The sequence below is a fragment of the Cavia porcellus genome, unplaced genomic scaffold, assembly GCF_034190915.1.
Source record: "Cavia porcellus strain 051 isolate PalLab524CR breed Dunkin Hartley unplaced genomic scaffold, mCavPor4.1 scaffold_11, whole genome shotgun sequence".
NCBI classification, from domain to species: domain Eukaryota; kingdom Metazoa; phylum Chordata; class Mammalia; order Rodentia; family Caviidae; genus Cavia; species Cavia porcellus.
The window spans coordinates 2,277,093-2,290,047 of record NW_026947494.1 but is presented as its reverse complement, the minus strand read 5'-3'; the positions used below and the strand labels follow the sequence as shown (position 1 = coordinate 2,290,047).

The 12,955-nt window shown below is 59.8% G+C and overlaps 1 protein-coding gene across 1 annotated transcript; it reads right to left on the bottom strand.

Moving 5' to 3' along the window:
* Window positions 1-314: 314 nt before the first annotated feature.
* On the bottom strand, window positions 315-5,424 carry Irx1 (iroquois homeobox 1). The gene is made up of 4 exons (XM_063257939.1): window positions 4,999-5,424; window positions 1,209-2,247; window positions 945-1,017; window positions 315-725 (listed from the first exon to the last, which is right to left on the bottom strand). The coding sequence occupies exons 1-4, from the start codon at window positions 5,260-5,262 to the stop codon at window positions 668-670; spliced, it is 1,434 nt and encodes a 477-aa protein (XP_063114009.1). The 5' UTR covers window positions 5,263-5,424; the 3' UTR covers window positions 315-667.
* Window positions 5,425-12,955: the final 7,531 nt, after the last annotated feature.

The window sequence follows — 12,955 nt, the reverse complement described above, 5'->3', positions numbered from 1 at the left end:
CTCTGGGGGTGCGGCTGCAAATTCTTTTCATTTCTCTCCCATTTTAGTCCACTTTTAAAAACTCTTTCTGTGCTCCGACTAAAACTGAACTCATTTTTGTCCTGAGAAAGCCACGCCCCAGATAAATGCTCCTCTAAACCTTGGAAAGCATTCAACTGCCAGAGAGAAACTGCCCTAGGGACAATATTAACCAACTCGGCCACCGCCGCTGCGACAACTAGAGACCACGGCTGGGTCCCCGCGAGGATTCCGGGCACGCGGGGCCCCACCCTCAGCGCGCGCACGCGCTCACACAGCAGCGGGGACGCCGGGCATCGTTTCATTTCGTTTATTAGACAAAAATATATGATTTAGACAAGTTCGCTGCCGCGCTATTTACAGTCTGAATCACTCTATATACAGAAAGGAAAGCGAAGAAGACAGCGCGTGCCCTTGACCCGGCCGGACCGGCGCCGAGCACGCGGCAGCCACCAGCCGCAGGGCGCAGCCTGGGGCCGCAGGCTCGGACGAGCCCCCTGCCGCGGAAGCGACGCGTGAGAGTCGGTGACGCGGTCCTCGTCGTCGTATTTGTCCTTTACACCAGTCTGAAACATCTGCCTCGATTCCTCCCGGCCCCCGCCCCCCCAAGCCTCCCCCCTTCCCCCGCCGCCGTGGAAGGAGGCCTCGATCAGGCGGACGGGAGCGCTGCCAGGATCCGCGGCGTCCCCTCCTGCGGGGCCAGCGAGCTGCGGGGAAACAGCAAGACGGGGACGGGGACGGCGACGGCGTCAGCGCGGCGCACGCAGCGCGGGGCGGGGTCGCGGCCCGCGGGCTCCCGCTCCGGAGAAGCCGGCCACGCCACGCCACGCCACGCCACGCCACGCCGCGCAGTGAGGGCCACACCACACCGCCCGCCGCCCCCCGCCCCGTTCCTCCCGCCCCTGGGCCAAGCAAATGGCACTCACTTGTCTCGGACCGGCTGGAAGGGCGACTTCAGCTGCTGCGCAGGGGAATCGGGCCTGGGGACGAGGTCTCTCTCTGGGGGGAGGGAGAGGCAGAGGTTAGGCAAGGAGGCACTGGGGGAGGGGCGCCGTTGACCGCCCCCCACTCCCCACCCGCTCGCCCCGCCTTTCGCCACAGACTCCCTCCCCTTCCTCTGGGGTGCAAGGCCTAGGTCTCAGTCCCGACTAAGACGCCCCGCTGAGTGTCTGCCCTCCCAGCCTGGGTACCTGGGAGCGCAGGGCTGGCACGGGCCGAGGCCTTGTCCACTTGGAGCGGGCCGGTGGTGGTGACGGCGACGGGCGGCTGCGGTGGCGGGGCCGCCGGCAGGTGCGGCCCGTGGGGCGCGGCGTGGGTCGCGCCGACGCCCAGGAAGGAGCGCATGTTGAGCAGCGAGCCCTGCGCCAGGAACGCGCCGTTGGTCCAGTTGGAGAACTTGCCGATGTGGCAGGTGTACAGTCCGTGGCTGGGCAGGAAGGCCGGGTGCTGCAACGGCGCGCCCGTGGGTGGCCCGTGCGCCACTGGGTGGCCTGCGGGAGGCGGTGGGGACGCCTTGGGCGCGCCGTCGGGGCTCGTAGCAGTCTCCGCCAGCGACCAGATCTTGGGCTTGCTGTGCTGTGCGCCTTGCAGGCTGACGACCGAGGCCCCGGGGCTCAGCAGGCGCGTGCTGCCAGGCTCAGGGACCTCCTTGGCCAGGCCCAGAGGCGAGTCCTGGGGCTTGAGCACGTCAGCCGCCGCCAGCGGTGAGCCCTGTTCCCGGGCCAAGGCGCTGGGGGCGGCGGGTGCGCGCGGCCCCTCCGCCTTGTCCTCCTCGTCCTCATTGCTCTGGTCACCATCGTGCTCGTCGATCTTGTCGATGTCGATACTCTCCAGGTCAATCTCCTCGTCGTCCTCGGCCTTCTCAGGGTCGCCCTCAGTGTCGCTGCCGAAGAGGGCGCCATCCTCCTGATCCTTGCTGCGAGCCCCCCAGGTCACCTTGTTTTCCTTCTTGAGGCGCCGGCGCGCATTCGCGAACCAGGTGGAGACCTGCGTGAGGGTCATCTTGGTGATGATGGCCAGCATGATCTTCTCGCCCTTGGTGGGGTAGGGGTTCTTGCGGTGCTCATTCAGCCAGGCCTTCAGCGTGCTGGTGCTCTCGCGGGTGGCGTTCTTGGGCCTCCCGGGATCCCCATACTGAAACTGGCCATAAGGGTAATAGGCCGGTGCGGTGTGGGCCGCGAAGGTGGCAGGGTGCACCCCAGGGTTGTCCTTGAGTTCATATTGTGATCCCTGCAGCCGTGGCAGAAGCAAGGGATGGAGGAGGAAGGAGAGGAGAGAAGAGGAAAGGAGATGAGAGAGACAGGGAGTAAGAGATGAGTCCCCAGTTCTAGGAAAGTGCCTGGCAGCAGTCCCCACTGACTCCGGGGCCTTCCCAGCACCACGTCCACTGGACTTCCGGGGTGTTTGTGGGGACTCTGTCACATTCCCCAGCACAAGAAGACACCCCCCACACACACACTGCCAAAGTACCAGAGAGCCAGCCACTGCACTGCTGTCCTGGCCCTCCCCACCCCAACACCGATGGGATCCTTTTTTTCCCCTAGAAATCAAGCATTTCCAGAAAAGCTCGGCAGGGGTCTGGCCCCTTGGAATTTCCCTAAGCCCCCAGGTCTCCAGCGCAGCAGCTCTCCATTTCCAAGTTTATCTTAGCTAGCTAGAAGAGAAAACCTCTTAACGAGGCTGATGAAACAGTTTCTCCAAACTCAAAGGCCCCAGATCTCAAGGCCCCCTTCTGCCCTGAAGGGGTCAATCAAAATAAACCTCCCTGTGTTTCTTCCCAACTCTAAAGCCGCCAGCAATTTAAAACGAAACCGCACTCCTTTCACCTCGTAGAGTAATCTGCAGGGCAGGGTTGCCCACACCGAAGAGGCCTGCCGGGGTGACAGGTAATTTAAAATTTTAATCCCGGTCATCACAACAATAACAAAAACACCATTTAAAAAATACAAAAGGAGAGCTTATCCTGTAAAATATTAACTCCAGGGCCAGAAGCTGGCCTGCAGCAGCGGGAAGAGAAACCTGCTCGCCTTCCTGGGCCTTCTCTTTCTCGGTTACTTTATCCCTCAAGTTTGACTTTGATCTGGAGCAGCAAACACAAACTGTTTGCAGGCATTTAGAGGCAGCGATTTTATCTGCAATCAATATTCTTTTTATCATCAGTAGTAAAACACAGCAAGTCAAATTATCCCATCAGGTTTTTGGTAAATAACATTTTATCTTTCTAACAACCTCATTAGGCCTCATTATCACCACAAACTGCTCTGCTGGTGGCTCTCTCACAGTTTTATCTTTGGACTTTTCAGACACCCTTTCCCACTATCTTGGAAACGAGGCCTAGAATCAGGGCTTGGATTTAAGCTCACTTTCCAAGACCTCCTGCCCAGACCTGCAGATAATACAGACACCTTGAAGAACGTTTTTACAATTTTCCCTTGGTAAAAGAAATCGAGCATAGCCCTCTCCCACTTGGACACAAAAGGAGCAGAGTCTCCCCCATGTAACCCCCTCTCTCCCCAGCCAGCACACACGGTTCCCAAATGGCTGCATCTGCATTTAAAATTTTGGCTAAAAAAAATCCTCCAAAGTGAAATCTTCCCCTTGCTGTGCTCGCACAGGGGAACCCCCGACTCTGACAAACTTGTAAAGCATAGATTTCTTTGACTGATTACTGAGGTGTGGAGATGGAGGCTGCCCAGGAACCCTGTGGCCAGAATTCGTTTCTACCAGGTCTCTGCAGAATGAAATTTGTGCCTTTCCAATGGTTTTGGTTGTCATTGTAAAGAAGACAGAGGCCTCGCCTCTGCTGGGAATTGTTTTACAAAGGACACCCAGTAAAGCTCCAGTAAAGCTGTCCTGGCTTTCGGGGTACCCGGCCACCGGAACAAAATGGGGCTGCTCTTTCTGGAGAGCTGGCGTGGATCTGCAAGGCGACCGCGCCGACCGCAAAGAAATCAGCTTCCTTTCAAAACTACAAGAAAAGTTGCAGGAAAACACACCCGCGGCTTCGCTCTACACAGTCGCCGGGTATTTAGTCCCGGGCTCTGCGTCAGGGGTTGAGAACAATTCCGGGTGCCTGGAAGTCGCTATCCAGCCTGCAGCCACGCAGGAGGGGGCTCTCTCCTCCACCACAGCCCGAAGTTTAAGCAGCTGCGATCTTGGAACCACGTAAAGCGGGAAGGATCCACTGGCCAAGCCGGCCATAGCCCCCGAGGAAGAGATGCGCCCCCCCCCCCACCGGGCACCTCCTGGGACAGAAAGGAACCCCATTTATTTTAGGCGCAGGGGCACTGTTTTCTTCAACCCTCCATTATAACGCGGAGAGAAAAGTGCTTTTCTTTCGGTGCAAACGAAATGAAAACTTAGGGAACTTGGGTAAGTAGAAGCAAACACCATCTCGGACGCCAGTGTTTCCTTCAACTCTGTATTTTTTAATCCCGGATTCGCACTCTCGCCTTAAAGGGACCTCTCCGATCCACCCGATCGCTATTGTTAGGATTATTTTGACGGACTCTCCTGGGCGTCCAGGGATCGCTCGGGCAAACGCCCTGCAGAGAAAACTATCTGGGCTCTGCCAAACACAGAGAGAATCCAGTCTTCTGCGCCCGGATCAGAGCTAGCAAGGCCCGGTGATCCAGGCCCGAGGCCGGTGAGGGGAGCCCTGCGAACCAGGCCGGGCTGCTGGCGCCCCGCGGGCCTCCCAGGCGCCCAGGCCGCGCCGGGAAATCGGCCGAGCGCCGCGCGCCCCGGACCTGCTCCTGGCCCCTCTGTCCCTCCGGACTTCGTGGGACCCTTTCCCACCCCCGGGGCGATGGCTCGGCCGGGCTTCTCCGCTCCCCGATCCCTGGGGGCGGCCTGGCGTCCCCCACCCCGGCCCGCGAGCAGGACCCACCGTGGCCAGTCCTTCCCGTGCGCCCCGCACCCGCACCTTGGCGGGGCCAGGTGGGACCGGAAGGCCGGCGGGGCCTGGAGTCGCACACTCACCATCTGCGAGAAGAGGCTGAGGTCGGCGGCGTAGGGCAGGAAGGCGCTGTAGTTGGGCGCGCCGGCGTACGGCCCGGCCGCCGCGTACATGCCCAGCACCGAGGTGACCGCGGCCGCGCCCGCGCCCAGCTCCGCCGCCCCAGGCCGGCCCGACGAGGCTGCGGCGGCGGCGGCGGCGGCCAGGACCCCCGGGCGCTCGCCGCCATAGGCGCCCGTTCCCGGGGCGCTTAGGTACTGCGGGTAGCCCAGCTGCGGGAAGGACATGTCCGCGGGCTCCGGGGCGCCGGGGCCCGCGAGCCTTCGAGGGCGGGAGGCGCTCAGGCCGGCCGGGCGGGGCCGTCGCTGCTCCGGGCCCGGTGCTCGCAGGCGCCCGGCTCCCGGCTGCGCCTGGCTCCGCGATTGCGCGCCGACTGCGGCGGCCGCCTCCGCTCGGCGGCGGGCGCTCAGGCACAATTTGAAGTTGATGCTTTGATTGGCATCGCCTCGCGCGCAGGCCCCGCCCCGCCCGCGCCCGCGCCCGCCCTCCGCCCTCCGCCCTCGCGCCCGCTCCCGCCCCTCCCGGCGAGCACGTGGTGCCCGCGCCCCGCCACCTCTTCCGCGGTGCGCCCGGCGGGCGGGGCGCGGTCCCCAGGCCGCGGGCCGCTGCCTCCCCTCCGGCGCCCGCGCCGTCTGACAACCTGTGGGCGCCAGGGTGTCCCCCTCTGCATCTCAACGACTACACAGCCGCTTTTCCACCGCTGGGACGACCGGGCCGAGCCCCGAGACCGAGCGGGGTGGCTGCCAGGGGACCGAGCCTCTCCTTGGACAAGCGCCGCTGGGCCTCCGGGGACGCCCTCGGCGGGAGCGCAGCCCCTGCCCCCTTCCCGCGGACGCACCGACCGGCTGGCGACATCTCAGAGCGCGGCGCGTGCTCCCGCCGGGCATCGCGGTTTTCCAGGCCTCGGCCGTCCGCCGCGTTGGAGACACGGAAAGTGGCGGGGTCCGAGGACTTTTCCATTCGTGAGAACTCGGAGAAGTCATTGCGCGGGGGAGTCGGTGACAATCGCTGCGGTGCGTTCTTGGGCAGAGAGGAGGTGGGGGGGCGGCCCTTTGGAACTGTCCCCTCCCAAGCCAGCTCCTGAGACCCAGAAGCCAGACTGGCCGGGGGCGCTTGCTGGAACCTAGGTGTGCAGCGCCAGGGAGTGAACTCGTGGAGGGTGCCGGTGTACCCCGGGCGCTGGGCGGCCCCTCTTCCCTCGGCCTCTGGGCCCCACCCCCAGCCTGAGGAGAAAGCTGACTGCGGCTCTGCAGGCACTCTAAGTGGCCGGGAGCTGACCGAGCTTCTCTGGCTCGGATGCCAGTACAGTGGCCTCTCTATGGGCCTGACGTTGCAGGACAAGACTCCGCAGGCCGCCTGGAGCTTCGAGGGACCCGAGTCACTCCAGGTGGCCCTCTGGAGACCACTTTGAGCCCACCGGAGGATACTCCCCTCCCCGCACTCCAGCCCTGGCAGCCTTGCCTCACAATGCCCTGCTACGTGGGCTCTGACCAAGGCCACTTTGGTTGGGGGCATCGGAGTGAAGCGTGGTCCTGAGTCTTCAGTCGGTCATGCCTTATTGCTGGTGACCTCAGCCCAAGGACCCTAGACACCCGCTAGACCCCCTCCCGCCTGCCCCTGCAGCTGTGAGGATCCTCCAGGCCTAGGGACTCTGGAAGTATCAGGAAGTCTTGGTGTCCCGGCCTGAGGACAGACAGTACCATTGCCTATAATTAGCAACAATGGGGCCCATAATAGTAATTACTAATTACCAGCTCCGAAATTACCAGCTTCGTTTCTCTGCCCTGAGTCAGGTCTTCTTCCTGTTCTCACCCCGCTCCCTTGTCACTGCCAGGCTGGACCCACACCTGCCAGCTGCAGTCCCTCTGCCTGCTTGGACACGGATTCAGGGTAGCCAGGAGTGGGCCCTGGGCCTGCACCAGCTCTGGGGTGTTTCTGACTGTTGTTTTCTCCTGAGCTCCAACCTGCTCGCTGTCCCCGGCACCGCAGCACAACCCAGTGCTGGGTGAAACCGGACTGTCTCAGTGTCCTGTCCTGCTAAGCAAACACCTGTGTTGTATTCCTGGTGACAAGTAAATACAGGCCAGATAAGCCCTGCAGAACAGCCCCTGCAGGACAGGTGGGCCGTGTGGTCCAGAAACATGGGTGTCAGATAGAGCTGCACAGGGTGATTACCTCCTCCTGCCCCCTCTCCACAGCTGCCCATGCCACCTGCAGAGCTGGGCCCTTCCATCCTGATGCTGGCTGGACATGTAAGACCTCTGGGACCTGGACAAGGGCAGAGGGCTTTGTCCTTACTCTCCAGTGTCTGGGTGTATCCCCATCATTGGAGGGGCATGGGACTCTGGAAGTCAGCGCAGCTTGGGTTTGAGGTTCCCTGTGAGCTGCATCTGGGCACTACTTGGGCTCCCAAGGAACTGGCAGGAGTGAGGCTGCTGGCTGGTCCCCAGGAGCCCAAGGGCTTGCAGAGCTGAGGCTTTACACCTCCACCCCCATCCCTCCAGCCTGAAATACTGAAGGGAGAGGGAGCAAGTGAGGGGACTGCCTCCAGATCCCTCCACCGCTGGAGGGGTGGGGAAGGCAGCAGCGGGACCACAGGTGGGGCTTTGCCTCCCGGAAGTTTCCCAGCAGCCCCTGCCCCTAGCACTAAGCATGGGTATTAAGGTGGGCCCAGAGCCTGAGGTTCCTGTTGTGCTAAGGGGATAAGGCTCCCCTAAGCCTTGGGCTTGGCTTGAATATCCTTTTAAGAGGGTCCAGAATGTTCCCCAAGGAGACCCAGGGGAGAACTCACCTGCTTGCCTGGCCTCTGGAGGCCAAGAGTTGAGGGACAAGGAAGGTAGGCACTCGGGTCCCCAGGGACGCCCAGGGCAAACCCAGCCACAGAGCTGGGCCTAGCGGTCGGTGCTCGAGGGTGTGAGCTCCACCCAGTGATGTCCTTGAATAGCAGCTTGAAGCCCAGCAAGGAGGGCCCGGGGACCCCGCCCATGCCCCGGGTGCAGTGTGTTGGCAGAGCCTGAGGGAGACCCTTGGGGCATGTGGGCTTGGGGAAACAGCTCCTGGGAAAGGGACGGTTTTCAAGTTGAATTTAAGCCTGCATGCAAAGTTTCCAGGCCCCACAGAGGTGATGTCTAAAGAGAGGGAGCTGCGGTCCTGTGAAGGCTGGATGGTCCGTGCTGCTTTTCTGCTGACCACCCCCAGGCTGGTGAGTGCTCCCAGCTGCAGGGGCCTCTGCAAGGCAGGCTGGAGTGTGGCGAACTCAGAGGCATCCTCGTTCCGGTTTCCTCTGCACCGGAGTAATTCTCCAGGGATCTGCAGCTCTGCTTCCCAGGGACTCCGCTGCAGGAGAGGAGGCTGGGACCTGGGGCGGTGGAGCTGTGGCCCTGGCTGCCACCCTTTCACAGTGTCATTCTCTGCTCCGTGGGTGCCCCGGATAGGGGCCGGGGATGGGAGCTGGGGGTATGGAGGGTGGGGGTTGGGCCCTGGCCCAGCCTCTGCCCCAGCTGCACGCTGATTGATGAGTCTGGTTAACACTACTTGGGACTCTGCAGCTTTCTCCAGCAGAGGCTGGGATGTCACCCGCTTGGAACCAGGAGGTGAATGACTCTCAGGTGGTTGGGGGTGTGTCCAAGGAGACCTCCAGGGAGTGCGCGCTGCAGTCCTGGTGTGAGGGGTTTTCTGGGCAGCTGCTAGGCCTGCGCCACCCGACTGTAGCCCTTCCACTTGTGTTGGTGACCGGAGTTGGAGTCTCGGTGGGTGAATGTGGAAGGCCCCAGGGGGGCACGCCCAGGGCCTAGGGTCGGAGGTACGCAAGGCCCCAGGCTGCTCACCGAGCCTGTGCCCGCGTGGACAGCATGGTGCTGCCCTGCTCACCGGGACCGGCGAGTCCAATCCTGCAGCCTCCAAGGCGGTCTGCATCCCTGCCAACCGCTGCAGAGCTCAGCCTGGAGGACCACGAAGTCGCCATCCCGAGTGTTGGAGGAAGCGAATTACATGCGTGTGCACACACGTAAATATTTTATAAATCTCCCCTTAATTAACCAGATCATCCCCATTATGCCTCCGACAGGATCACCGGCGACGGCACGAGCGTTTTCAGGGCTTATAATTTGATGTCACCAGACGGTTGCTCGGGGGCAGAGGCACAATCGCCGTGCCAGCTGCGCGTGTATTTATTTGTTTCTGCGGTGTTCCTTGAGGGCTCCATTATGCAGTTTTTAATTAGTTTGTGTTTGTGTTTCACCCGTCCCAAATCAATGCCATCCCGGAGCAGGGCGATGTAAATTCTTGCAGTACAGGTGTCGCCGCCTGCTCTCTACACCAGCTAACGCGTGTCTGACAAATGAAAGCCGGGCTGCCACGCAGGGACTGTCAGCTCTCCACCGCCAGAGTCGCGGATCAAAGCACTGGCCGAGAGGGAGCACAGAGACGCAGCTGCTCCCCAGCGTCGGAGGGGAGGCGGCGGCATGCAGGGCTGGCTTTTCCAGTCCCCAAGTGCTGGGTCGCTGGTGCTGCTGCTGCTCTGTGGTGGCCTTGCCCTGGTGGCCTGTAGGCCAGCGGCCAGGGGAAGTCCTGCCCGACCTCTTGCTGCAGCCCCGATCCCCGAGTGGCTTCCTGCTCTGTGGGATCCAAACAGGACAGCAGCACCAACTTCCTCTGACAGGGGAGACACAGCCCCGCCCCACGTGCGGCTTCTCTTTCTTGCTAGGACCTCTGCGGAGAGCATTTAAATCTCTTCCTAAAGCCACGGGGGGATTCTTCTAAAGCCCTTTCTCTCTCTCTCTCTCTCTCTCTCTCTCTCTCTCTCTCTCTCTCTCTCTGTCTAGTCTCTTTGATCAGGAATAAGAAATTGCTCATTTTAACTAGGCCAATAGAAATTATGGTTCAACAGCAGTGTATATTTAATTAGACTAATCTCACTTGAATTTAATTACCTAATGAATTATTTGTCTAAAAGGTGCAGCGTCCTGTTTGCCGTGTGCCAGGGAGACTTCTGATAAGAACTCCTGTTCTCGGGGCATCGCAGCAGAAGAGCTGGACTCCGCCGGGGATGAGCCTCAGGGCTGCGGAGGTGACCAGCTGGGTGGCCTTGCGTCACTGGTCCCCTTCTACCCGCCCCTAGAGGTCTCGTGCTGCTCTTCTGTACACTGGGTCCTCTCTCTGCTTCCTGTGTTCCTGCTCCACTTCGTTTGGAAAGTTATTTTGTGTATTTCTTCCTCCTGCAAGAAGGGGCAGCCGAGTCTCCTTCAGATTAGTATTACAAAGACAGTGTGCGTCCTCCCTGGACTCCAGGGCCCCCATAGAGCACCTGGGTTCTCTTGCACTTGGATGGAGTCCTGGGGTCCCAGAGCAGCCCTCCTCTCCTCGGTGACAGGACGTCTTTCCAAGGAATATCAAACCTTCCTAGTTGCAGAAGCTGCTGCAGCCTGACTTGGGCTTTAACCTTCAGCTCTGCAGGGAGCGAAATCTTTTCCTCTGTTCCAGAAGCAGGCTTGGCCCTGCTGGCCTTTGTGGCAGTCTACTGGGGGTACCCTGCCTCTGGATCATCCCCACGATTGGGCACCTAATGCCAAGTCCCTGAGAGACTTCCATGGGTCCTTGGCACAAGAAGCCTGCTGGGAGGCCCCCTGGGTTTCCGGCCTCTCCAGGGTCAAGGGGCTGCAGCCCGCTTCCGTTCCTTCTGTACCTCTCATGAGAGCAGAGGGAAACACGAGTGGGGTCCTGCAGGGAGGCTTCCACCTTCTCATCAGAAGGAAGAGAGCACCAGAGAACTCAGTCACCCTGGCTGGATTTCAGTGTCATGGATATTAACATTTCAGTGCCCAACTAATTCATTCACTCTAATTGTGGTTTGGGGCACTGACTGCATTCAACCAAGCAGGAATGGGCTTACAAGAAAACTATGCTTTATGAGGATCACTAATTTTTTTATTTCTTTTTAGAATCTTTGGTTTTTATCATAGTTGTACGTTTTGAAATCGATGCTCTAACATTTAGGGATTAATTATAAATGCACATCCTCGTACACAGTGATGGCAGAGCGGCATGCTTCTCCCAAAGAACCAGAGCCACTTAAACACATTTTTAAGGCCTATTTGTGAATTTGCGTCACATATTCTTCCAAATAGCAACTGACACTGGCAACCAGAGAGGACTCGAGAGACGGGGGCTGAGGAATCATGGTGCATTTCTCAGATCTGGGCGGATCCAAAGGCGATTTCCTAGCAAGGCCCTCAAAGGGAAGCGGGGAAGGGAGGCACTGAATGGGTATTACTGCTTGACCCTTCCCAAAACCACTGAAATCTAAGCCCGACAGGGTTCCACCTCCCATGGCCGCTGTCACCCCGTTGTATTACTGAAGATGAAAGTGACCTGCCAGAAATCCCTTTTAAACACCTGTGGACAGATAGGAGCCCACGAGCTACCCTCAGCAGAGGGCTGATATGTTCTGGGTTCCTGGGAGATCTATGTGCCGGATCTCAGGGGTTGATCAGCTGCAAGCTGTCCACCAGGCTTTTAGGGACATCAGTCCAACCAAAGGGTCTGACACGAGTGTCACAAGGACTGGTGGTGTGGTGAAGGCTCAGGGGAAGCTTCTGGGAAGTTCTGAAGACATTGGGGTCCCCTACAATTTCTCAAAAACATGGGGTACACGTGCTTGCACCACAGCATGGGGTAAAACATGGACCTCAGGAGGAAACTTAAAATATCGCTTGACCCAAGGACCCTTGGCTTGCCCTGGCTGTGACCTCGCTTGCCATTTAACTGTCCCCTACGGTCAGCCCCAGACCTACTTCAGGTTGCAGTTCGGGCCATGGTCCCACCCACTCCTCCTCCATGGGGGGCCACAGAATGCACAGGGCTGCCTGCCAGTGTCCCCTTGGGGCTCTGTGTGCAGACGTGTGACAGGCGGAAGGAGGGGAGTGGTGAGAAGAGGTAGGAACACTTCCTTCTGCCAGATGCACTGCCAGGGCTGAGTTGGCTCACGAAGCAGGACACAACCATCCAGGCAGGAGGCCACTGAGGCGGCGTCCACAGTGGCAGGGAAGCCCCTTCCCAGAGCTCCGTATTCTGCCCAGTGTCCTCCCAAACCCTCCTGAACCCACCCTCAGTGTCCCCTTGCTGACCACAGGCTGCCTAGCTACCTCTTCACCCAGCTCTGCAGACTCCGGGCTCCCTGAATGCGATCCTCCTGGCCTGGGGTCCTCTCTCTTGGAAAAAGCTGTGACTGCCAGGTGGGTCATGGCTTACAGTTTTTATCTACTTATTTGCAGTACTGGAGATGGAATCCAGAGCCTTTGCCCTGAGCTGCATCCCCCGACTTTTGAAGCAGAGTCTCACTAAGCTACCCAGCCTGGCCTTCAGCTTCTCCTGCAGGGTGGGGTGCAGGGCGTCGACTCTGAAGTGGGCCTTTCTCACCCCCTCACTAGGTTGCTCTCCCCAGCTGCTGCTGCCAGCAGGACCAAGTCTCTCAGCGTCCTGCCCCTGGGTGTGGTTCCCAGCACTGCATTCGGGAACCACAGCTCCGGGCTCATCCCTAATAGAACAAACCTCACTGTATCACTGCCCTAAAGGGTGCGGGCAGTGCCAGGCTCGCCAGTGTGTCCTTGGCTTGGGGCAGCCGCCTTCCACTGCGTCCTTGGTGCATGGACCTGCCTGGCCTCCCTGTGTGTCCAGATTTCTTCCCACCTTTTCTGGCACTGTGGAATCAAACTCAGCCTCCCACAGAGCTGTTGCATTGGCCTTTTTCTAAACTTTGAGACAGTCTCCGTAAGTCCCTAAGTGCCCAGCTGGGATAGAAATGTGATCTTCCTGCTCCACTTCCTGGAGTGCTGGGGTGCTGGTCCCTGCTGCCCTGCCAGGCTCCACATTTTCTCTTTTTGGGGACTTCAGTCAGATTGGATTAGGGACCAAGTTAAAGCT

What these genes read in the sequence shown, in the direction of transcription:
- Irx1 (XM_063257939.1), bottom strand. Translation starts at nt 5,262, where the DNA reads ATGTCCTTCCCGCAGCTGGGCTACCCGCAGTACCTAAGCGCCCCGGGA. An exon ending in TCAGCCTCTTCTCGCAGATG is followed by an intron (nt 2,248 to 4,998) that starts GTGAGTGTGCGA and finishes CCACGGCTGCAG; the next exon opens with GGATCACAATATGAACTCAA. An exon ending in TGCCAGCCCTGCGCTCCCAG is followed by an intron (nt 1,018 to 1,208) that starts GTACCCAGGCTG and finishes CCCTCCCCCCAG; the next exon opens with AGAGAGACCTCGTCCCCAGG.